Source organism: Cucurbita pepo, chromosome 1 (genome assembly GCF_057944985.1).
Source record: "Cucurbita pepo subsp. pepo isolate OVF chromosome 1, ASM5794498v1, whole genome shotgun sequence".
NCBI classification, from domain to species: domain Eukaryota; kingdom Viridiplantae; phylum Streptophyta; class Magnoliopsida; order Cucurbitales; family Cucurbitaceae; genus Cucurbita; species Cucurbita pepo.
The window spans coordinates 5,881,710-5,905,593 of NC_141798.1; the positions used below are offsets into that span (position 1 = coordinate 5,881,710).

Genomic DNA, 23,884 nt, shown 5'->3' on the forward strand with positions numbered 1-23,884 from the left:
AAATGATAAAAGGATCCAAAATCCATCTGATTTATGACACAATACATGAGCCAACAAAGAGTTGCAGAACTAGAAAGCAAAAATATTTAGATCTTTTTACTTCATCACATCCAAAATCTTGTCCATTTTTCCATCTTACTTCAGAATCGCCCCAAGTTCCATCTAACAAGCAGAGATTTAGACTACACCATGTGGGGGATGCAGAGAGGTACTCTGGTTTTATAGAACGCCTTCAAGCACAGTGCTCTCGTATGTCGACATCTTCGAAGTACCAGTATTCAACTCGGGGGCATGATTTTTGGTTGTAGTTTGAGAACGATCTGATAGTAAATTGGAGTGATTAATCCTCTATATGAAGAAAACGAATTGATTGAACAGTCTAAATGTAGAAATACCTTAGTTTTCTCATTTCTTCCAGCGTAATCACTGAGTTGTTTCTCCCTCATAAGCTCTTTTCCTGCTAATTTTAGCTGAGTCGTATCCTCATTAAGAAGTCCCACATCTGAAAGATGAGATAATAGACAATCTCGTTTCTAGTCACTTTCATTGAGAATTATAAGGTTGACTAAAACAAAGCAATTTATTTTCTGAGCAACAGTTAAAAAAAATTAGTGAACATGATGTGTGAATGGATCTCTTTCACCAAGTATCAAACATAAGTGGGAATATTATGAGGTATTGTGGGTATATTAATATTTTAGCTGAGGAGGAGTTGTTTTGTTACAAATAGAGTGAAAGGGAAGGAATGAAGGTACACAATTGTTCACTGGCTTTAGGCTTGAGTGGCATCTCAAGAGAGGGGAGGTTCCAAGTACCTCTAATACTACCCAGGAGTTCAATTGTAATTCAGTAATCTTTTATGTTTCAATATATCCGAGTTCTATCAAGAGCATTGGAAAATGCATTCTCAAGAGAGAGCTACCCCTAGAAACTTCTTTTGACATAATTTTCCTTGAAATTTAATATTGTTCCCCTGGGGAATTGATATGAACCAGATATTCTTCATGTTAACATTGCACAGAAGTTCATATCTCAAGGGCACATGAACCAAAAACAAGCAGTAAACACCATTATGCTATGGGCTCTTGTTTTTTGAGTCAGTTGCAATTTTGTGCTAAAGGACTAAACTAACAATTTGACAAAAAGAAAAAAGATACATGTTGGATTGAGCACACATATTTGCAGTTGAGATAAAGTTTGTCAGTTTGAACCCCAAACAAACTTGACAAGGGAGCTTGATTAAGGTTCAGAAACTCGAATAATATAGAACTGATAGGAACCAAAACAGAACCACTATGTGTTACAATATAAAAGGTAAAGAACTAAAAAGCAAAGGGAGAAAAATGAAAATACCAGATAAAAGTTGTTGATAGTGAGTGGAACCAGAAACACCCAATAAATCAAACTTTGCAGCCAATTCCCTTTCAATAGTTTCAAAATGGTGTCTCAACACAAGATATGATAAAGGCCTATTGTGGATAACCATGTCCTGTAATGAGAAAATAGATATCAATCAATGAGAAGATGCAAAACAGTAGACTAATAGTTACAATATTCCCTTCTCTAGAGAAGAAAATTCTACTCTCAAAGCTATAGCAACAGTTCTGATTTCGAATAAGGGAAAATCAATTAATGAGAAGATGCAAAAAAAGATAGAGAACAGTTCTCTCTCAAAGCTCAAACAGTTCTGATTTCAAATGAGGAAAGATTTAAAAAAAAACAAATCAATTCATTAAAAGATGCAAAAGAATAGGCTACAAGGCACAGCATTCCATTTTTCTGAAGAAAAAAAAAACTCAAACCTAAAATAGTTTTGATTTCAAATGGAATGCCTGGACGTCAATCACAAAATCCAACAAGAAAAAACAATTTGGAATCGCGATGATTTTGCATTTATTCTGCTCCACAATCTAGGTTAACTAAACAACAGAACTTTCTACGATTTTCTCATCATCCAAACAAGAAGGGAATAGAAAGAAACCTTAGATGCGTACGACTTTGCTTCTGATAAAGCTCTCAAAAGAGGCGTAGCTTCACAACACAGCCATCATAAGATGATTACAAAGGAGAAAGAAACATAATCAGGAAAAAGAGAAATTATTTGTTCGAATTGCTAATTTCCAAACCTTCGGGATCGCCATAAAGGGGAAGTGACGGGGTTGGAGTTCTGAAACAAGCCGATGGATTTTAGATTGGAGATTGAAAATTTGAACGACTTCCGAAGTAACTTCTCCGATCAACAAGTTGCTCTGACACTCATAGAGAAACTCGTTGCCGCCGGAATCGTCGCCAGGTTTGACGTGAATTCTCACCATCTTTTTTGGGCTTCTCAGGTCTCGGGCAGGTAATCGCTTTTGTATTCACTTAACATTTTAACAAAAACTAATAAAAAATCGTAGTTTAGTTGAAGTTCTTAATTTTAAAATTGGTGCTACTTAGGTTATAAACATTAAAAGAAATATATATTTATTTTAAAACATGGAATAAATTTCTAAATTTATTTTTAATTTATTTATTTTTATCCTCGATGAGTTTAAATCAATAAAAAAATAAATTAATTTATCAATGTATAGTCTAGTAAATGGATGGAATTTGAGGTTTAAAATATTAGTTCTTACTTCTCACTCCCTTCCATTTGCTTCATAGGTCCTTTGATAACAGGAAAAGCCTTCTATTTCCATCAAATGACCCGGCCTCCCCTGACTGTCCACCATCTGAGCTACCTTTCCCGTCCATGCTATGCTCCCTCGGCGCAGGCCTACCACGCTTCGCTCCTGCGGCATTTTCATCAGACGGTCTTTACCAATAGTGTCATCCTCCCCGCTCGTTGTCCAATAGTGTCATCCTCCCCGCTCGTTGTATGGACAAGTTGCTCTTTGCTGATGTGCGTTCTGTTAAGCTATAAATTATAGGAACAAATGTAGTTACAGACGGGTGAAATAAATTATAGGAACAAATGTAGTTACAGACGGGTTACACGTTTCACTGTACCGAAATGTGAGTCTCACGACAATCTCTCATAAAAGATTACTTCTCACGACAAAAGATATATTAGTTCTTACTTCTCACGACAATCTCTCATAACATTCTGGCCACCCAAACATTAACCATTTCATTTTAAATTCTTAAGGGTAATCATATAATATACAAAAATAAATAAGAAAAAACATTAAACAACAAAATTTCAAAATCCATTTGCAAGTAGAATTTAAAATATTCATACTTAAACCACCGTACACCCCACGATCCATACAACATCATATAACAAACAGAAAGATTTTATTAATAGATTTAGACTACATTCATTTTATTAAAAAATTTAAACTAATTAATGTAGGGACCACCTCGAAGTTAGGACCCTCCAAAAATAGGCGTATGTCGCTTTGGAGCGGAGAGCACACGGTATTCTTTAGTAAAAGGCGAAAGAATAGTTCGCTCTGTGCTCACCGCACGGCTCCGTGATTTTTCCCTCCACTGGCTGGTTCCTTTTATACCTCTGGGAATTCTCGAACACACAGACATTACCGATGTGGGACAATACTGCTCCAACACCCTTGAGTTTTGTTCCTTACAGAACGCCCTCATAATTTTGTCCCTTCTCGGTGTGCTCAAATTCTCCACCAGGCCACCCGCGAGTCCGCCTCGTGGATGCCTCCGATTCTCTGCTCTCAGCATCCGCCGTAGGCTTCATGAAGGGAGAGAAGAGAGAAAGGGATTGAAACACTAAGAAAAATAATTTTAAGAATTCATGTATGTAATCGACAAAAATAATACAAAATTTGTCACAAATTAATTAAGGAATTGTACTAAATTGTAGTGGAATCTTTAGATTTTTAATATGGTTCTATAATTTGAATCTAGTTTCCTTTTTTGGTTCAACGTGTTAGAACGGGAATCCGGAACTCGTATCTCTTAGTGCGTGATGCATTTTCATCTACAACACATTATACAATTAATTTGCGATACACTAGCTAGTGCGTGATGCATTTTCATGGCTGTGAACACGGCGCTTGCTTCAGGTTAGTCTTTTCTTTTCCTTTTTCCATATTCAATTTCTCAAAGCGTATCGTTGTTGCTCTAATTTTGGGAGGCAGATAACTAGTTGTTCGGAGTCCTGATTGTTTCTTTTTCTATGATTAGAGAACTGTAAACTTATCGATTATCGAAAGATTTTCTTTAGAAAACATGATAATTTTGCCTATTATTTGAATTTCGAGACTCCACTTTACCGTCTGTTGATCGAGAAGAAAGTAGCATGCATTGCCGTCTTCTAGGTTAGTTTCTGGATAGTGTAGTTTGCGCCTGACTAATTGAATACTCGATGAATTGATTCAGTCGAATTCGCGAATGACTTTTTACTGGGCGATATCTAGAGAATAAGGAAGTTTTCAGGTCAATTTGTTGTGTGGATTTGAGCTAGATTAATGGAGAGTGCATGAGATTCTACATTACATTGCACGAGAATGAATAATGTAGGATTTTCTTCGGTGATCTGGATTTTATGAGAACTAAGCCTGTGTATATTCTAAGTGCAGGCATTCCAATTCTAGACTTCACAATTTCAAGCACATTACCTAATTTACGAAACCTAACATGAAAGCCTCCCCAAACCAATGATGGTTTCCTACACAATGGAAATTTTTACCCTCATGAGTGCGATAAGCAGGGGCTTTCTTCAATGTATAACCAGCTTTATGGATTTGGTTGATTACATAGAAGGACGTCTTTGGTCCTTATTTATTGGAGATTTGGATTTATCTAATGAAAAGATCGGAAATAGTTGCTGAAATTGGTTAAGACTGACATTATGTTGCATTTTCACACAGTTCTACATATTGTACTCGACAGTACAAATTACAGATAGCCATGAACAACATTTTGCGTTGACTTATAGCATACCCAAGATAGGACTCTTGTAAGAAGAAGAAGATGTCATTGATATATTATGTCTGTACTTTCTTGTTCTCTATCAGTCTTTATCAGCCCCTGCAAAGTTCTGGTTTTTCCTGATCATCAGAAACTGTAAGGCTGGAGGATGATAATAAGTAAATTCCAACTTCACTAACTGTCTTCCTTGAACGCAATGGTTGCTGAGATTGAGACTGCTTGCAGTGTGCAATTGCTCCCTGAATTGAGTTCTCAATCTCTGAATTCACACTGCCACATCTCTTCAGGTAATACCCGCTCGAATTGTTTGGACATGAAGAGGAAGTGGGATTTAATGATGCAGAAGATGGTTTGATGTTTGGTTGCCTCTTAATGACCAATGAGAATGATCTTCTATTGCTACTGCTGCTTTCCGTATTGCCTTTGTCTTTGTTGGAATTGGAGATGGAGCTTGAAATTGGTCCAAAGGGCTTTCTCTTTTCCACTTTGGCGCCCTTTTTTGAACATTCATTGGCTTTTGAAGCTGATCCTTCATCTGCAATCTTTGCAGCTACTGCACAGGACTCATCTGAGCAACCTGTTTTGGTAAACAAAGATTTGATGTAAGCCCTGGAAGCTTTCAACTTAAGACCAAGTGTAGAACGTTTAAGCCTTTTAGTCCAGGACTTTTTTGAGCTTTCACCATTCAAATAGCTCGCATCTGCTGAATACTCTAGAAAATATTCATCTGGGTTAAGTTCCCTACTAATCCGAAAGGACTCGGAAGGAGAAATGTTGCAAGAATCAAAAGGTGTACTTGTTGCTGTAGGTGTATTGATAGAAGTGGTTAACGGAGTGCTGAAAAATTCCTCAAAAGTGTCTTTTCTGAAATCATAATCAGAACTAGACTTCTGCAAGAGTCTCTCTACCATTTGCAGGCGTGGGGGATGATGAAGGGGAAGAAGCTTCCCATTGTAGAAGAGCTCATCAGCTGGAGAAGTCGTCGGTTCTCTCCCCCGAGAATTCATAGACATTTGAAACTCGAACTCTCTGGATTGGCGCGGAGAGCTTTTGGAGTCGCAGAGAAAGTTGGTGTATGAACCAATTTCCATGTCTATATAGTCATCATCTGATGGATCATAAGATGGGATGTCAAAAGCCATATCTAGTAACTCCCTCTCTCTCTCTGGAATTGCTTATATGAAACTGTGCTTTATCTGGTGATTCAAGGGTAGGAGCACCTTTACAACTGAGGATGCTTGACTTTATATCAGGTCTATAGAGAATAAACTAGGCATTCAAATAGGAAATTAGAACAGAATTGGAGCCACTCTGCTTGGACCAGCATTGACCCATATCACAATTTTATTAATTCTCAGTGATTTTTTTTAACACCTAGTGAACTAGTTTCATTTTCTTTATTTGTTTATTTGTTTATTTGTTTATTTGTTTGTGTGTGGCTGATTTCTCATTGCTTTTCACTGTGCTACTACAAAAGAATGCACTAAAATAGTCTGGTCTCTTTCTTTAGTATTATTCTTTTATAGTGATGTAGAAAACCATTCAGAATTTAAAATAGTGAAATTTTGCTTCTTTTTCATGGGGGCTTACTTTGCTTGCAAATCACTGAAATTGGGTGAAATGTTTCTTAGGCAGAAAATTATAATCAAATAAACAAAAAGGGTTAGGTTAGCTGAGACATTGAACTTTATTCCAAAAGGAATAGATATAGAAGGTAGAACTCAAGCAAAACAACAGTGTATTCTGAAGCTTAGAGTAAAAGGGATAAACCACAAAGTTTCCTTTCTAAATGCTAATCTAAGATTCTTAGACCAGGCACCTGAAATTAAATAAAACAAGTAATTTAGCCATCTTTTTCAACAGCTGTGTGGCTCTACAGACAAAGATCAGATTTAAGAACCAAACCATGCCCCAAAACCTGGCTTTTCTGCTCTCATACAGCATGCTAGCTCCTTCATATTTCCATGTGGCCCTTGACAAAAAAATTAATAAACAAGAATATGATTGAAGACAGCTCCTCTTTCAACTAGAACATTACTTTGAGCTCCAGAAGCACTTTTGTCTGATTTTCTTTCTTTCTACTGAATTCCTGGGTGGCTTTACTTTTTAATAACTTTCCCATCCAAATACACTGATTGGCTAGTGTTCAAATCTTTCTTCCTTTTTTTTTTCTTTTTCCATTCCTTTTGTTTTATATGTTTTACACAAATGCTTACTTTTAGACTGCTCCTGTAAATTCAAGCAATAGGAAAAAGTTGATGACCTTACAGTGAATTAACAATGTCCAGACATTTAATAGTGGAGGAGGGAAATTCCGGATTAGTTTTGCCTTGAATGCTTGAGATTTTTGCTATTGTCCTCTCCTTTTACTACATTCTCCACGTTTTTGCTGCGTCTCACTCTCTTCGAAGATAAAACTTATTTTAGAGTTCCTCAGTTCCAAAATGCAAACAGTTTTGATATAATTAGCCTCGGAGGGTGTACATGGACTCCACAACTTATGAAATGCTTAAGAGGTGAGAAACAGGAAGCTCTAGAATTTGTCAGGTTCTAGTCTGTGTGCTCTGGGAATATATCTGAGAAGTATGTATGTATTGAACTTGATTGGAATGATTCGCTCACTCGTTTGATCTAACGATTGGAGTTCGGTAGCTCGTAGTTGTGTAGTTTGTGTTCGGATTATAGTGAACCAAGGAATATGTAATAAAAACCTGAGTTTGTCAAATGTGTTCGATTTTGAATTTAATGAATTGTAAGTATATCGCAAAAGATATACTTAGCAAACCTTCCTATCATTACACAATCGGCCTATGTTTCGAGAATTCCTATCTATTTCTTGGAATTGAGAATTTGAAGTGTTGAATTTGAACTTTTAGTTTTTTGTATTTAAGCACATTCAATTTTCACAATTCATGAGTTGTTGAAGGCGTCAAATTAAGTTTCATGAGTTGTTGAAGGCGTCAAATTAAGTTTCATGAGTGGTTGAAGGCGTCAAATTAAGTTTCTGATGTCATGGATAAAATTTTGTGAGATGTCAATAAATTGTATCCCAATCTTAAATCATAATTTATAATTAAATCAAATTATGATTAAATCAGCATCAGTTGTCAACAATAATTAAAATATGATAATTCTTTTTAAAGTTATCCTATAGGATCAAGCAAAAAGACAATCTCAATCTAAAAATAATATTCATAAATCATAAAATTCTTTCAAACAATTTAAATTTCTAGAAACAGTACACCCTGAGAGAAAAAAAAAACAACAAAACCACAAAACAAAATTTAAAATTGTGTTAAAAAAAATGAACCATTAAAAAGACAAACAAAAACCCACTTGCGATCACAAAGGAGTTTCTAATTTGCCAACTTGGTTTATAGATGAAAAGGATTGCTGCAAATTCCATTTTTTTAATGCAAAAAAAAGTACCAACGACCCATTGAGGGAGGGTCCTGTAATCAGACCTCATGATTTTACTTAATTTACAAAAATTGTACCTTTACGTTTTAAAAACATTCCAATCATTACCATAGTTTATAAATAAGCAAATTAAGCCCTCCTGTCGATAAGCTTTAAAGGAACCCATATACTTTAATGCATATCATTAAAATAAACAAAATTTTAACTTTTAGATTTCACAAACCACACGCTTTCAGAACAAAATTAAAAATTTAACAACATGCTTTGCGAAAGAACAAATCAGTAAAGTATAAGTTTATAAGTAACCCTTTATGACAAGCATAGAGTGTGAGAGGCCAGCTCACTGGCACCACAAAACAAAGTAACTCAGATATTTAATCAACCATCAACATAGAAATTCAAGAGAGAGAGGCCACAAATAAGATCCATCTCAGAGACCCACCACCCAGAAAATCAGGATGAAAAGCTATCTTCTTATTGGCCAAGGCCTAAGGGGGTTGACAACTAGAATCCCTTTTTATTATCAAGCTAGGGTTCTTATTGGAAGTAGAAATTTCATTCTCTATCCCACAACTCTAAAACAATTAGTTGCAGCCAAAAAGATATGACTGCTACTGTTTCAAAGCTGCCCTTTCAAGAAAGATTTGGGCCAGGCATGTTTCAGCCCACTACTTTCTGTGACCTATCCTTGAGGACAGAGAAGGCTCATTCACCATCATGGTGTCCTTCAAAAGATGAGACAAATTCCAGAACTACCATATCAGGAAACCTTTCTGGCACATATCAATATTAACAAAAATCTCCTAACCCCACACCAACTAATCTGTCAGGAAACATTGGGGTCTCCCACTAAGGTATGGTTTGCTTAAGAAACTAAAAACTTACCCCTTGCAGTAAAGTTATCTAAAAGGTTGGACTTACTTGCATATTAAGTCTTCTTGATTTGACTGTTTCCCTTCTTTGGCTTTTATATTACAACACAAATGTTCCAGAATTTATACAAGTGAACAAATAAAAAAACCACAAAATGTACAAAGAACAATTACAAGAGAAAGATTATGATCCAATTTTGCAGTTTTGGGGGAATGCCGAACGCAAACCTACGACCTTTCTTCATAATAAATTAGTTTGGTTCATTCATGCGTACATAGTATGACAGAGCTAGTCTTTGAGTCACCTGATCTCAGTTCCCTTTCGAGCTCGTCGAACTCCCATTCACCAATGTCTTCTGCTGAATAGTCGTGAGCAACTTTTCCGAATTCTGATTCCAGCTGAGCTAGCTCAGCTGCAGTGTCTAGTGTCTGTTCTGCCTTGACTGCAGGTGGTTTGAGATAATTACCGGTTTCATCTTTTGGGTTCTTGCTGTCTTCCAGCGGAGGTTGGGGAACACTACTCTGCACCTCCTCTCTAGATTCATTTTCTGGTTTTGGAGGTGGAGTTTCGATTTCTAGATTGGGTCTCTCGATAGCTTCAAATTTTTCCCGTAGTTTTTCAATATCATCAAATAATTCTTGGACTCTAGAATCATCCTTCCTGAATGGGGGTAAAAAGAAGAGTTGCTTTTGGGTAATAATGAAATGGGACAAAAGAGGAGTGAGGCAGAATTAGAAAAGAATGCATATCACAAAATTTCCATCCATATCTTACCTGGAAACTTGAGTTTGTTGAGCCAAAAACTGCTCTTTCATGTTATCCACAACGCTGAAGGTAGTAATAATCTGAAGCAAGATAACAAATCAAGGTTATAGTTGTTCAAACATCCGAGATGAAGTCAACATTACACTTGGCAGGAAAATTGTAGGCAGCGGATATATGCCCATTAATTGTGACAATATTTTACAAAGCATTCATTAAAAACGAAAAAGATGTAGATACACAACAAGCCAATAACTGCACTGAAAAACAAGCCCCATGCAAGAACCTGCTCTAAGTTTACGAGTCCTGCATAACCATCCCAATGATCCATACATCAAAAAACAAGAAACGACTCGAAACAAAGAGTAGAAACCAAAAGAAAAGCATTGAAGCACTGCGCAGCATTCTAAATATCCCAACAATCTTGAATATATCTACTATTCTTCTCCACATAAATGTCCCCACACATAAGAGTACAAGGTCTGAAACACTAAAACTTGCCTCTACTATGAAGGGATCAGAAGCTCAACCGACAAATCAAGAACAAATTTCCCAGACGGTTAGAAGAAACTTGGCCAAATGCAAGGAGATAAAATAAAGAAACAATAACCTTATGATCCATACCACCCGCTAGTAGCAGGCATTAGGAAATGAGGCCAGAGGCATACGATAACAGACCTCTTAATTCTCCTGAGCAAGTTTTAAGTTTGCAAAATATATATCATCATCTTTCCACCTTTACTTTGCACAGCCCATTCCCAATAGAAAAATGAAAAAAGAAAAAAAAGAGGAGGGGGGAGGGGGGATATGCTCTGAGATACGGATTTCCAAAGACACCACAACTTTGCATGTGAAGCCAATATTTTTAATCTGAAGGTTCTCGATTGATGACCTCCCACACAAACAGATTTAGCCACATCATCCCAGCTGCCCAAGAGACCGCTTCCCTTATCCACCCACTACCAAGGATTTCTCGTTCACTTCTCCAAAACATCAGTCGCTGAGCTCAATTTGTTTAACAGAAAAAAGTAGCAGATAGGAATCCTACTCAAAAGTAATTGGATGAAGGTAAGTCTTCCTCAAACGAAGATAACAATTTCCAGTTGAAGTCTATTTTCAACATTTTTCTAAGATAGGTTCCAAAAAAATACCTAGAACTTAGCATATGCACCAGTCGGAGAATATGGTAAGGTAGCACAAGGGAAGCAGGACACGACCAGAAAACCAACGAAACCAGCATGATAAGCAAATGTACAATGTAACACCCTGCTCTGTTGATGGTAAGAGATCTGAAATCGACTAGAAAGTGGCTAGAACCCAATGGGGTTCTCCAAATTCGAAATTGAGACATTTCAGAGGGAAGAAATTAGATGCACATGTCAATATGATTAGACACTGGGTTACTACATCACAACTACTACTTTTTTTTTTCCCTTTTTCACCTTTTTGATAGGACAGATCGCACCAACTATATAAATTAATACGGCAGAAAAGGTCATTCAATTACAACCAAGCACAAGCATCATTTTTTCCTTCTTTTCTTAAAGAATCATTCCTGCTGAAAAATAGGAATAACAGAATATTAAATGAGGAACCAAACCAAACATCCCACCTTATGCCAAAAAAAAGAAGGTTAATGAGAACCTGAGTTGAGATGACACAAAGGTTTACATGAATCTGCCCATTACTTCCAAAAGAATTTAACGAATAGTCAAGCCTAGATTTCTGCCATTGAGAAACTTTAGTTTTCTTATCCTATTAGTCAAGCCCAAGTGTCTACCATCTATGAATCTGCCCCATTACTTTCGAAAGAAGCATCCTCGTCTGTTTACAATAATTATAATTAGCTTAACTACTCTCACTTTTTGTAACTTCATCACATCAACAAAATGTTTCTTAACCCAAAAGAATAATATAAATAAATAAATCTATTACAAATGTAAACCAGGAACTAGTTATGCTGCCATTCCATCTTTTAAGCATGCTGAATATGTGAAAAAGTGTAATATGAGCAGATTACTGCTTATATATGCTATCTAAATGATTATAAAAATGACCAGTAATCAGCTCAGTTTACACAAGATATATTCACAGCATCATTATAATTGAAAAAATAATACTGTTGGATAAGCTGTTTCAAAATATACATATTTTGATGGGCAATGGGAACCATATTTTACACGAAGTCTCTTCACCTACCGCATCATACATTGAAATTAAAATAAAATTGGATAAGTAATCGAAAGTTATACCTTTGCTTCATAGTCTAGATACTCCTTTTCAATATTATTTGTAGGGCTAAGAACTTTTGACTCGTCACTTTCCAGTGTGGATTCCTGCGACCTGTCCAGAGTGATTTGATAGATAAGAAGAAGCCATGCTTCAGAAAAAAAATAGGATCTTGATGACAAAAGGGAAAAAGTTACCTCTGCCTCAAATTCTTTAAATTCTCCACAAATTTTTCAATACGGCTGATTGACGGCTCCAACTCTTTCTATATCAGATTATCCGTGCAAGGTTTCAGACATGGGAGATCAGAGCTTATTCATAAATTATAAGTCACCATGTACTCTTTGATGAATATTATAAATACCTTATAAGCAGATAGAAGATCGATAGCCAAGTTGACAAAGTAACCTTCATGTTTTTCCAACGCATCACTTCAGAAAGAAAAGAAGTATTCAAGTTTCACAGAACTCAATTGAGAGAAGAAACATTGTACAATTCTCTTCTGCATATTCCATCACTAGAGCACTCCAAAAAATCTCTTGGAAAAGTTCTAATACTAAGTTGATGAAAAATAACAAGCATGGCCTAAAATACATACTTGACCTCCTTCTCCTTATTTTCTCTATACAGGCATTGGATATTCCACGTATCTTCCAAAAAGTTCATCCAAATGTTCAAAACATTTGATTCTGTCTTACACGAGGCAATGGATTTCAACAGCTCGTCTTCCTAAAGCATTCAGAGAGAATATATAATGGATGAGAATGAGAAAGTACAAGAAAATAACATAATGATACATCAAAAGCAAACAAAAAATGCACCCTTGTCTTTAAATGTGCAACAATCTTGTTGTTGGCCTCCTCAAACTGATCTCTCTCTTCCACCATATTACGAAGGCGTGCATGCGCAGCAGCCAAGGAGATATTAACCTATGGCATAATACCATATACCATATAGTGACTACATATGTTCAACGTAATACAAGAATGTGGAAAGTGGAAAAAAGAACATAACATTTAATATTCTATGGATAAACAAACTTCATAATCCACTAACTAAAATGTACATTACGTCCGATAAAGAAAAAATCATAGTGAACTCTCTCAATCAAGGGATCAAAAACATCAAGAGTTTACAGCCACGATATTTACAAATTTATATGAAAATCCTCAGGCATCTCGGTTATCTCAGGCACAGGAATGACTTTGGTATCAATGAAAATACTGTAGCGTAAAAGTTAGGTACAAGTACAGTGAATGAGCAGCACAAGTGAAAAGGGTTCATTTCTTCATTGTATCATGGTTAACCAAAAGATCAGGAATGGAAAACAGAGAAAAACCTTTTTTAATTGAGCTTCAATATCATCTCTCTGCCTTTCAAGTTCTGCAATTTCTGAAGTTAGTTCCTGCAAATAATTGAAAACATAAACTCGAGTTTTTAACATACCAAGTAATAACCTGTATGGTCATAATTAAGTGACATCTCTATAGTCTACAACATACGTAACACAAAGTTCAAAATAGGTATAAAATATGATTGAACATACACAATAAGATAAGGCTGCAAAGTAGGTCCTCAATACAATTCACGATCAAAAACACGATCAAGATCCTGACTGATGTTAAGAATTATACTTAAATTTTGTTTATAAAAAATGTTTAGCAATCTAATTCCTAATAATTATTTTATACCCCTTGGACATAGTAAAAAGAGGCTGCCCTCGTGGAAGAAAAGTTTTTTCTCTAGAGGTGGCAAAATGACCCTCATTCGCAGCTGAATGGGATGCCTATCTACTTCTTTTCCCTTTTCAGAGCTTTGTGTTGTGTGTGTAAAAGTCGTGAGAGACTTGTAAAGGACTTCGAATGGGGAGGGGCTAATGAGGGCATCTCGTGAATTGGAGCTGGTGGGGAAGCTGGTAAACCTTGGGGGCTAGACTTTAGGAAATCTAAGGATTCGTAACAGAGCCCTATTAGGAAAAATGCTCTGGCGATTCCCCCTTGAGTTGACTACCCATTGGCATAGGATTAGATTATAACGAGCAAGTTTGGTCCTCATCCTTATGAGTGGATGCTGGAGAGGATTAAAGGCACTTACAGAAATCTATGAAAAGAAACTGTAAATGAGCTCTCTTGTTTTTCTAACCTTGTTCATTGTTTTGTGGGTACCAGAAAGGAAACATACTTCTGAGAGGATAGGCGGGTAGGGGATACACCCCTCTCCTTTATGTTTCTCTATTTGTATCATTTGTCCTCTATGAAAAACTGCTTTGTGACTGATGTTTAGTTCCATTTTGGAAGCCCTCCCTCTTTTTTCGTCATTTTCTGTTACTTTTTGTCCAATAGAAAACCAATGGATGTAATGACTCTCCTGCTTTTGATCGGTGAGATTCAGCTTAGAAAAGAGAGAAGAGATGTTTGTTTTTCGAGTACTTGTTCTTTTGCTGCTTATTAGACCTTTTTCCCTCTGGTGACAGTCTTTCTGCTCTATGGAAAGTGAAAGTTCTAAAGCAAGGGAAATTCTTCGTTTTCCAGTTATCCACGGAAGTGTGAACATCCTTGATCCACTTTCAAGGAAGATGCCTTCTTTGGTAGGTCCATTTTGTTGCATTCTTTATTGCAGGGCGGAGGAAAACTTGGATCATATTCTTTGGAGTTGTTCGTTTGCTCAAGTAATTTGAAACTACTTGGAGATGATCAAGGAGTTCCTTCTTCATCCGCCTCATCAAGAGAAGGGTTTTTGTGGAACAATAAGAACTTTAGAGAAGTGGAGAAGGACCCTGTCGATGTATGGTCCCTCATTAGGTTTGATATTTTTCTTCGAGCGTCAGTGACGTTTTTTTTTTTTTGGGTAATTACTCGCCAGGTCTTATTCTTATTGATTCTTGATTAGAGCCCCTCACATTAGTTGGGTCCATTTTGTTGGACTTGTTTCTTTTTTGGGATGTCCTACTATTCTTTCATTTCCTTCGCAATGAAAGTAGGTTTTTTCATTAAAAAATTAATTATATTCTATTATTTTTAATTTGTTAAATTGATGGGTGAAGATATCTTTTATTGTCTTTTGCCTTTTCTTTTATTTTTATATATATATATTTTTTTTTTTGCTTTGTGGAGGTGTACTGCCTGAACGCTTGTCTTGAAGAATTAGAAGTATAGAAATGAGAGGATCTTCGAAGATTTTTTCTTTTTATAAGAAATAACCTTTCATTGGGAATAAAATGAAAGAAAACATGAGCCACCAAAAAGAAAAACAGCCCACAAAGAAAGGAGCGCCTCTAAAGAAAGGGCCTCCAATCCAGTACCCTATCCAAAGAGGATTTTCAAAGATAAGTCCTATACTTTTGAGCTTTTTGCTACAATGTACAAATTACTTCTTCCTTGTGGTGTCCAAAAGACGAGATATTCCATTGTAATTATGGCCTAACTCAAATCCTATCTCGAGGTAGTGCTTCATTAGTTCTTTTGAGTTGGGGGCTCCTCACCCCTTTGCCCTTAGGTTGTGTGGTAGTTTTTGTTTATATATTTCTGTTTCTTATCCCACAAAAATAGTTTGAAAAAAATTAAAAATCCTATTTTTCATCAATATAGACACATAACAAAACAGTTAATCTCTACTTCCTCGAAGAGGAAGCAAGTACAAATCTCCACCCCCAGATGTGATATAATTTTCTAAAGTACAAAAAAAAAAAAAAAAAAAAAAAAAAAAAAAAAAAAAAAAACTTTATTCTAATAAGCCAAAAACTATTTTTAAACAATACTCCAAACAACACCTAACCTTCTCTTTTGCACCAACTTCACTTGCTTTGGTCAGACGAACATTTAGGGCTTCCTCTTTATGCGATCTGCAAATTAAAAGAGGGGGGAAAACATCAAAAATATGCATGAAATGAAAGTAATAACACCTGTGGTGCACCACTTTTTAAAAAGACAAAATGTCAACCTAAAAGGACAAGTTGGATTTGAAAGAAGTAATTCCATTCCAATAAGAAATTAGCAAATATAAGAAATAAGAGAACTACAAAAAAATATATTTATTTCCTATGTCCCACCTCCTTAGCTTTTTGCAACTACCTAGGATGACAAATAAATATATTTATTTCTAATTTCCAGATATGCAGAAAAAATGCACCATCGGTCCTTACAATCTCTAGGTGCTAGGCAATGGAGAAACCCAAAACACCCTTCGGCCACTGAGTACTTTTTCTTCAAAAAAAAACAAAAAAAAAAAATGAAACAGATATATTGAAAGAAAGACAAAGCCTAAAGGCAAGGGGTTGAGAAAACCCCTCACAAGCTAGATAAGAAAAGCATTTCCAAGAGCTTAAAAAAACCAGTCATCAACTAGAAGCGCTTCAAGTGGAAAAGAGTTTGATAAGCTATAAACAATATCTCGTGTGAAGTCCTACACAGATAGTACAGAGAATAGCAACATATCTCAGCTAAGGAAAAGCAGCTACACGTATGAATTCTAATTCATTACCATTTAAGATAATGAGATCTTTACCTATGATCTGTAATGCGCTTTTCAGCTTTCACAGAGGAGTTTGAAAGAGACTCCGACAAGACTTTCAATTTATCAATCTGTATATGAGTAGATAAGTTTACAGCTATGTACCACTTATTGCAGCCCATAGGCTAAATTTAAACAAGCACAATGGGTCAAAGTAAAATTTTGACTGAGGATCAAGGGATCTCCAGATCAATACCTTCAGAGCATGAGTTTCAGGAGAATCTCCATTGTTTAGTAATTTCTTCTTCAGCAAAAGTCCTTCCACTCTAGAACAAAGTCGTATGTGAGAGAGTGCGGCTTTCAATGCCTGCCACATAGATGGGGCAGTGAGTTCCCAAATAGCTTTTTCCACTCCGTCAAATTCATAAATGATCATTACTTGACAGTTCATATCACAAGGTGATAACTCGACACTACAGGCTATAGATACAAAATGTAAAGATATCACTTTTCAGAGAAACAAAGGTCAACCAAGTAAATTGGACGTTCCAGTCTAATAATAGCTGGTTGGAATGAGAAGAAAAATTTTAAAAATTTTAAATGTTTGTCGTTGGATGAATAACTCAAACAATAGGATAACAGATGCTCACTGCTCCGAAAATCATCAAGAATTCGAGCCATATTTATCAGCCGCACTAAAAGTATGTTTGAAATGCCTCTTAAAGTATTTATGTAGGAGAAAACTTTTTCTTATAAACTCGTAGTGGTGTTTCAAGTTTTAAGAGAGCTTTTAAACAATTATCAAGCACTTTTTAAAATTTTCAATAATAAAAAATAGTTAGAGAAATTCTAGAAAAAAAATTAAAATACTTAAACTGCCTGTAAACAATGCTTAGTCCATTGCATACAAAATAAATGCTTCAGTCAAACTTTTTTTTTCTTTTCTTTTCAAAATGCATCATTACAGCCCAAAGCATTAATAGATGCATTTACCTTTGCAACTCAGTTTCATAGTTCTATTAAAAAATATTGATAATAATAACTTCCATTAACTGACTCACCTCAATTGTTTCTATTGTGGTTTCTTCTGATGTCCTGCCATAATCTGCATTTGATGACATCCGGGCAGCTGACATTCCTTCGAGTTTTGTCTTCAAATTGGACAATTCAGTATCTACTCTGTCACCAGAAAGCCAGACAAATCATAGAGATGTTAGCTTATTCTGACCATTTAACTTCAATTCCTTTTTCCCCTGTGAAATGAGTGTTAGCAGGTGTAGTTCAAAGAAAGAGACAACATTCCATTCCCAAAAATCATTTCCTTATCATGCCGCCTAGACCTAGGGCGCTCTCTATCCTCTTCATTACTTGGGAAATGCATACAAAAACTGAAAATTATTGAGCAGATATCTAGCATGCAGAGGTATAAAAACAAGAAAATAAAAGGTAAAAAATATAAGACAATAGTACATTATCCTTGAAGGTGAAAATTCATCCTCTAAAACCAGGCCTGAAAACAAAAGGTATCTGGTCTCCAACTGTTCTTCATTTTTCTTCAACTTGCTCACTATCTATGGGTATGACAGGATTAATGTAGAGGTCAGATGGAATAACAGCAGGGCACTTTTATTCTTTCAATAGGAAGCATAACATGACCAAAATTTGTTTATAAGAGAGAGGCCTGAGAAGATTTTAAATACCACTAGTGAGTAAGGAGATCATAGAGGGGGGCTCCCTCATAGACATTAATCAAACAAAAAGAAACCTTTTCTTAAATGAAAAAAGAAGGCTAAAATAAACCCTTGATCCCTAAGGCTGCCAAAACCCACTAAATAAATATAATCGCTATATAGCAGAGATAATAAATAATATAACATCAAACTCATACCAAAGCTGTACAGGTAGAGACCAAGAAGTAAAGAACAAAATAACTAATTTCCTGCCCACCTCCCAAGATCAGCGCTGATCTTCAACCCTGAAATTGCGCTTTGTGCAAATTGGAGCAATTCCTCCCGTTTCACCTGTAATTAAGTTCTCCAGTAAAACTTTGCACAAATAAAAGAAATGGAATGGGGAAATGTGATAGGCCTAGCAGCCCTGTCTTACTAATTCATAAAACCACACAGCAGAGATCGTATGAAGACTACTAGAGTTGAATTTGTAACATATTGTGATTGATAAAAATATGAAAAAGAAAAAACACTTTTTTATAGAAACCGAACTATGAGAAAGAGAAGCCCAAAACAAGGGAAGCCAAACAACAAATTATAAAAAGAGGTTTCAATCCAACAAAAAAAGACCTAACACAAGTAATTATAGAAAAACTTAGTCATCAAAGCCCGAAGAGGAACATAGAATCTAACAAGGAACCAAACATTACTAATAACACATCTCCTTTCCCCAAAACATTTTATCATTTCTCACACCAAAACCCCACAAACGAACAAGCCCCAGGCAAAGACCCCACAAAAAAAAAAAAATAATAAATAAATAACCCTTCTATTCTCTCCTAACTTGTCATGTAACTCTTTTATTTCATTAGGTTATAACTATTGCCATTGGTTATTCTTCACATCTCTTGTGATTCAGAATATAACATCTCTTAACATCAAAATATGAACAGAAAATGAAAAAGCACTGAAGCAATCAGCGACTTGTGAAAGGCCTGAGATACTTCGGTTTCCAAAAAAGGAATGTAGACAGCCTACGAAACTCCTAGTTAGTTACAACTTGTACTTGTTTAGATGATGAAATCCTCCGAGAAATAAGAAGAAAGCTTTTTTATGCATAAAGTAATTGTAGAATGATCCTTGTGGATTTGAAAACTTGAAGACAGACCATATATGTTTAAATCCTTAAAACATTACCAATACTTCGTCATCATAGCTGGAAAAAGATTTTGACAGATCTTGTATGCTGCTAACTATTGCATTATGAACTTCCTTCCCTCCAACAAGACATAATCTGCAGGAAATATTATTAGAAATGTATTCAATAAAAAGCAGATCTCAAAGAAATATTAGAGTAGGATTCATATCCCCATCAGAAACCAAAACAAGTTAATTTTTTAACTAAGAAAAGAACAAAAGGACAAAAACAAGATAAGATAAGAGATTTTGGAACAGAGGCACAATAGGCTAGATCAGATGACTCGTTGACTGAAAATCAAAAGTCAAATTTAAGGAACAGTTTGAGGCAAAGAAAAGTAAAGATAGAGATGGTCAGGGTCCCTCGTCGTGATACGACTAAAATATAGAACTCCAAATATCTGCATATGGAAAGAATTATTGAAAATAAAATAAAATAATCCCCTTAACTTCATAAATATGAACACAACTTTTCTTTTTGTGAAACGAATATGAACATAATGAAAACTTGAAGTTGTGTATCTTTTGGATTCTTAATAATTAGTACTCAGATGACAGTGATCATGATCTATACTATTAGCTTCAGTGAAGAACAGACCCAAACATGTCCAGGAGAAGAGACACTTCTTCCTCATTTGGCGCTTCAAGAATCTGTGGCACAGAAAATAGTTCATTTGTTGGTATCTCCTTCATGACCAATTAAAAAACATAGAAGTAGATACCAGAAATTCAGACCCACGGTCTGAACACATTGAAAACAATGGTGAATGATAAGATAGCAGCCTAACAATTCAAAATATGATGTCTCGCTTGCATTCATTTCCTCCATATTCAATAAATCTAACTGATTCAAAAGTCACGTCAAAGAAGGTGGAATTAGAACTTGTTTCCATCATCAATCGCTAGTACAACCTTTTATGTCTCCAACTCACACAAATACCATGCGATGCCTCTCCATTTTGAATAAGATCTAATTAACATGTATAACTCAATAACTGAAAAGGAAAAAATTCAGGAACTTGTAGCTTTTGCATAAATTTCCATATCCCCCTTAACAAAAATTAGACGACAATCAGCACTAAGATAGCACAGTTACATTGATTTTTGAAAAAAGAGATTCTTAGGTGGTCCAATATCAAGTTCGACCAATGTTGTCAATAAGGTAAGTTCAAAAGGAATACAAATCTTGAATTCCAGACAAATTTAGAAGACTATAAATGTAACTCACCATGCAACGGTCTTCCTTCTCTCAAATTTTATATTCATAGTCATGTTTGATAATGCAAGAGTTACTTTTTATTTCTTAACAAACTATTCATATTATTTGATGGACTATGCTTTCCTTCATCAACAAATTTGATAATAAATAGCACATGAATTTTCGGACGACTGTTCCATCCTAGTCAAAAGCTAAAACGGCTCATTCAATTTGGGCCCAATAAGTTCTTCATCCCTTATCAAAACCTAAAGGCAGAAACCTCCTACTAATGAACAATACATCATGTTGTCCTCTTTGGTGCATTCAAAATACCATAGTAAGGTGACCCTAAATATGCAGAACTGCAGCTTTCCAGGGAACAAGTCATAGATCTAGAGAAAGAACATCATAAAATTAACATACCATAGATACTGTAATTCCCTCCAGAGCTTGACTTTGAAGAAAAACATCACAAAAGTTCATTGGTTCCCCTCCAACGTCAGGATCATAATACAAAACCTATTCATGATGGCAAAGGACAGAACGTAATAACACATAGGTAAAGAAGTTTTGCAGACTAACTACAATTGAAATGTATTTGCGAATTTGGAATGATAATTAGGTAGTCCTGAGATTAACTTTAATACTTCATAAATATTTCAAAATTTCAATTGCTTGTGCGTGATATCACGAAAAAGATGTGGCCTGTTGAAATTACAAGTCAATTAACTAAAACCTCTCATAAATAAAGGTCGACTGAATTTAATTTACATCTCTAATTGCTGCACCACGAAAGAATGCATAGTCATTGGCTTAGATATCCTTCTGGCTCTCCATAACATTGTAAAACCAGTGTGCAAAGTAACTTCAATATCAAATTTTAAAATCTACGAGGCTAGAATGTGGAATTCATGAAAATGATATATGCCCGTGAGGCAGGGATAATCAGCACAAACATTTATAAAAATACTTGAAGGGAGAGGAGTTCAGAAACATTTTCACTCACAATAGCAGGCTTTCTTGGGTTTTCTTTTGCATCTTCAAAAGCAAGATGTTGCTCCAGGGTCTTTGCTTTCTCCTCCGAGGGAGCATCAGATAATTTTTTGACCTCTTTAAGCACAACCAACCATCTTTTCATCAACTGAGCTCTTTCAGGGCCCCTACAAGACATAGCAGCTTCTTCCAATCTTTGAATAGTCTGCTTAACACTTCTGAAATTTTTTGCCCCCTACATCAATAAAAGCCGAAAAGACGACTGAATTATATAATAGCCAATCTCCCTGGTAGGAAACCGTAAGAGGTTAAGCAGAAGCAGCAGAACCAACCAAAAATACTCAGAAACAAATCCAGGACCCTGCGGTAAAAGATGAAACTAAATGGTTGAAAGAAAAATTAGGTATCAGGTTGAACTATGGATATTCTGAATCTTTAATCAAGTTCTAGGAAGACAAATTCTAGGTGGCAGAGCCCCGAAACATCAAATAGGTTTGCACTTTGTTTTCATGGAAAGCCTCCGAAATAGATACTCAGCACTTTGCTTTCCATTTCTCCGTTTTAGTTTTTTAAATTCATAATTATTAACCCTTAGGTATACTCCGAAATTCACCTCATCCTCGTGTTCTCACAAGAGATTCTACAAAAGTCAAGTCGATTTCTAAATGGCTCCGTGTGAGATTTCAGCTAATACTTAGCAAAATGCAGAAAGATATCAACGCGAGGAAAAACGCACAAAATTAAACGAGATTAATCCGACGTTTCCAAAATCCACCACAGCTCAAAACGACACAGAACCAACAGAATCAATAAGGGAACAAAATGAAACTGAAACAGAGGAAGTACAATGCGATCTTGGAGAATCTTGGCGCCCTCCGCAACGGCCTGGCCGGCGTGGTGAACGACGGTGTCGGCATAATTCTTGACGACACGAGTGAGGTTGTTGTTGTTCCCAGCCTCCACTGCTTTGCTCACTGCCAATCTCAGCCACGACATTTCGAATTCCTTCTTCTCTGTAACGTGATTTTGGGAATTAATAAGCAAGTGAATGATGAGGAAGGAGAAAATTAGCTATGGAGGAAGATGATTATCCCGAATGGAAGACAGCTCTAGGGGTTTATGTGTTCTGCAGAAAATGTCGCTAAGTGTGCCTCGGGAATTGGGAAGCATCAAAGTCAATCGGGCAGGGTCAGCGATGCAGAAGAACGAAACGCTGACGTTTCGAAGTTTCTTTCAGATAACGGGTGGATCGAACCCAGGCTCATATGGTACTCTCGCGGCCCAGTTCCATGTAGAACTCTCCCAACCAGGCCCAATTTCAATTGCCACACGCCACCTGTTTTATTAGGAAAATTAACATTTCAAAATTAAATAAAATTCTCAGTTTACTAAACATTTTCAAGATTTAATATTTTGACTAAATCATTAAAAAAAAAAATCCTCCAAAAAAAAGAAATTCATATATATATATATATATATATATATTATTTCTAATATTAGACTTTGAACTATAATGGATCATTTATCCAGAGATCTAATATACGAGCCTTTAAAAGTTTACCCGTTTAACAGTTGGGTCGGAGTTTATAATTGTCTCACTAGACCACTAATTTAGGACTAAACAGACATATAATTAAAAATAAAAAATAAATATTAACTGTCGTTTCAAATATAATAATTGAATTTCACTAAATTGAAAAACAAAAATAGGTTTCACCCAATAATTATTAAAAACAAAAACTAAACTTTTTGATAAATCAATTGAGAGGACAAAATAAACATATCAATAAACTCATTAATTTAATCAAATTTTCTCGTTATAATTATATTAATTCCCGATTTATTAATTTTATAGTTAAAATGGGAATTTGATGAATGAAATTAAAATTATTCAGAATTTGGGAATTTAATAAATGTAATCATAAAAAATGCAAGATCTAAATTCATATTTGAATATATATACTATGTATATATAATGTGGAATTAGCCATAATATTCAAACCTCGTGCGAGGCACCTGACAAATTAACAGTTTGACTTTTGATTAAAAGTTACAAATTGCCTATTATTTATAATTAATCTAACTAACTTCAACAACTAAATAGCATTACTTTTTCAATGCATTTCACAGTCACTGTCAAACTTAATTTAAAAATTAACCCTGCCGTTAAGACTTTAATCTCTAGTTTTTATTTTAATATATATTT

General features: G+C 35.5%; 3 protein-coding genes, 1 long non-coding RNA gene and 1 other non-coding gene across 5 annotated transcripts; 1 reads left to right on the top strand and 4 right to left on the bottom strand.

The window, feature by feature from the left end:
- Positions 1-6: 6 nt before the first annotated feature.
- LOC111788741 (uncharacterized) lies at positions 7-2,392 on the bottom strand. Its single transcript, XM_023669211.2, is given in 6 exon segments — positions 7-320; positions 396-502; positions 1,354-1,489; positions 1,982-2,031; positions 2,127-2,153; positions 2,156-2,392. Coding segments are annotated over 6 exon segments (522 nt in total). The 5' UTR covers positions 2,316-2,392; the 3' UTR covers positions 7-278.
- Positions 2,393-2,619: 227 nt separating this feature from the next.
- LOC111790601 (uncharacterized) lies at positions 2,620-7,682 on the top strand. The gene is made up of 2 exons (XR_015423323.1): positions 2,620-4,019; positions 7,130-7,682. It is a non-coding gene; the product is annotated as an uncharacterized LOC111790601 (long non-coding RNA).
- Positions 3,340-3,456, bottom strand: LOC111782867 (U5 spliceosomal RNA). Its single transcript, XR_002813213.2, has one exon. It is a non-coding gene; the product is annotated as a U5 spliceosomal RNA (small nuclear RNA).
- MAKR4 (membrane-associated kinase regulator) lies at positions 4,871-6,029 on the bottom strand. Its single transcript, XM_023662602.2, has one exon. The coding sequence runs from the start codon at positions 6,027-6,029 to the stop codon at positions 4,980-4,982; it is 1,050 nt and encodes a 349-aa protein (XP_023518370.2). The 3' UTR covers positions 4,871-4,979.
- Positions 7,683-9,228: 1,546 nt separating the features above from the next.
- LOC111801105 (structural maintenance of chromosomes protein) lies at positions 9,229-22,840 on the bottom strand. The gene is made up of 18 exons (XM_023685091.2): positions 22,525-22,840; positions 21,692-21,913; positions 21,109-21,204; positions 20,086-20,138; positions 19,488-19,584; positions 18,568-18,641; positions 17,682-17,799; positions 16,877-16,987; positions 16,675-16,751; positions 15,946-16,012; positions 13,511-13,576; positions 12,993-13,100; positions 12,770-12,900; positions 12,536-12,602; positions 12,369-12,436; positions 12,195-12,285; positions 9,955-10,025; positions 9,229-9,840 (listed from the first exon to the last, which is right to left on the bottom strand). The coding sequence occupies exons 1-18, from the start codon at positions 22,672-22,674 to the stop codon at positions 9,441-9,443; spliced, it is 2,067 nt and encodes a 688-aa protein (XP_023540859.2). The 5' UTR covers positions 22,675-22,840; the 3' UTR covers positions 9,229-9,440.
- Positions 22,841-23,884: the final 1,044 nt, after the last annotated feature.

Excerpts from the sequence above, each read along its gene's own strand:
- MAKR4 (XM_023662602.2), bottom strand. The coding sequence starts at position 6,029 with ATGGCTTTTGACATCCCATCTTATGATCCATCAGATGATGACTATATA.
- LOC111801105 (XM_023685091.2), bottom strand. The coding sequence starts at position 22,674 with ATGTCGTGGCTGAGATTGGCAGTGAGCAAAGCAGTGGAGGCTGGGAAC. Across the intron at positions 18,642-19,487 it reads GCTATGATGACGAAGTATTG|GTGAAACGGGAGGAATTGCT; the intron begins GTAATGTTTTAA and ends ACTTAATTACAG. Across the intron at positions 12,603-12,769 it reads AATAAGGAGAAGGAGGTCAA|TGATGCGTTGGAAAAACATG; the intron begins GTATGTATTTTA and ends TTCTTTCTGAAG.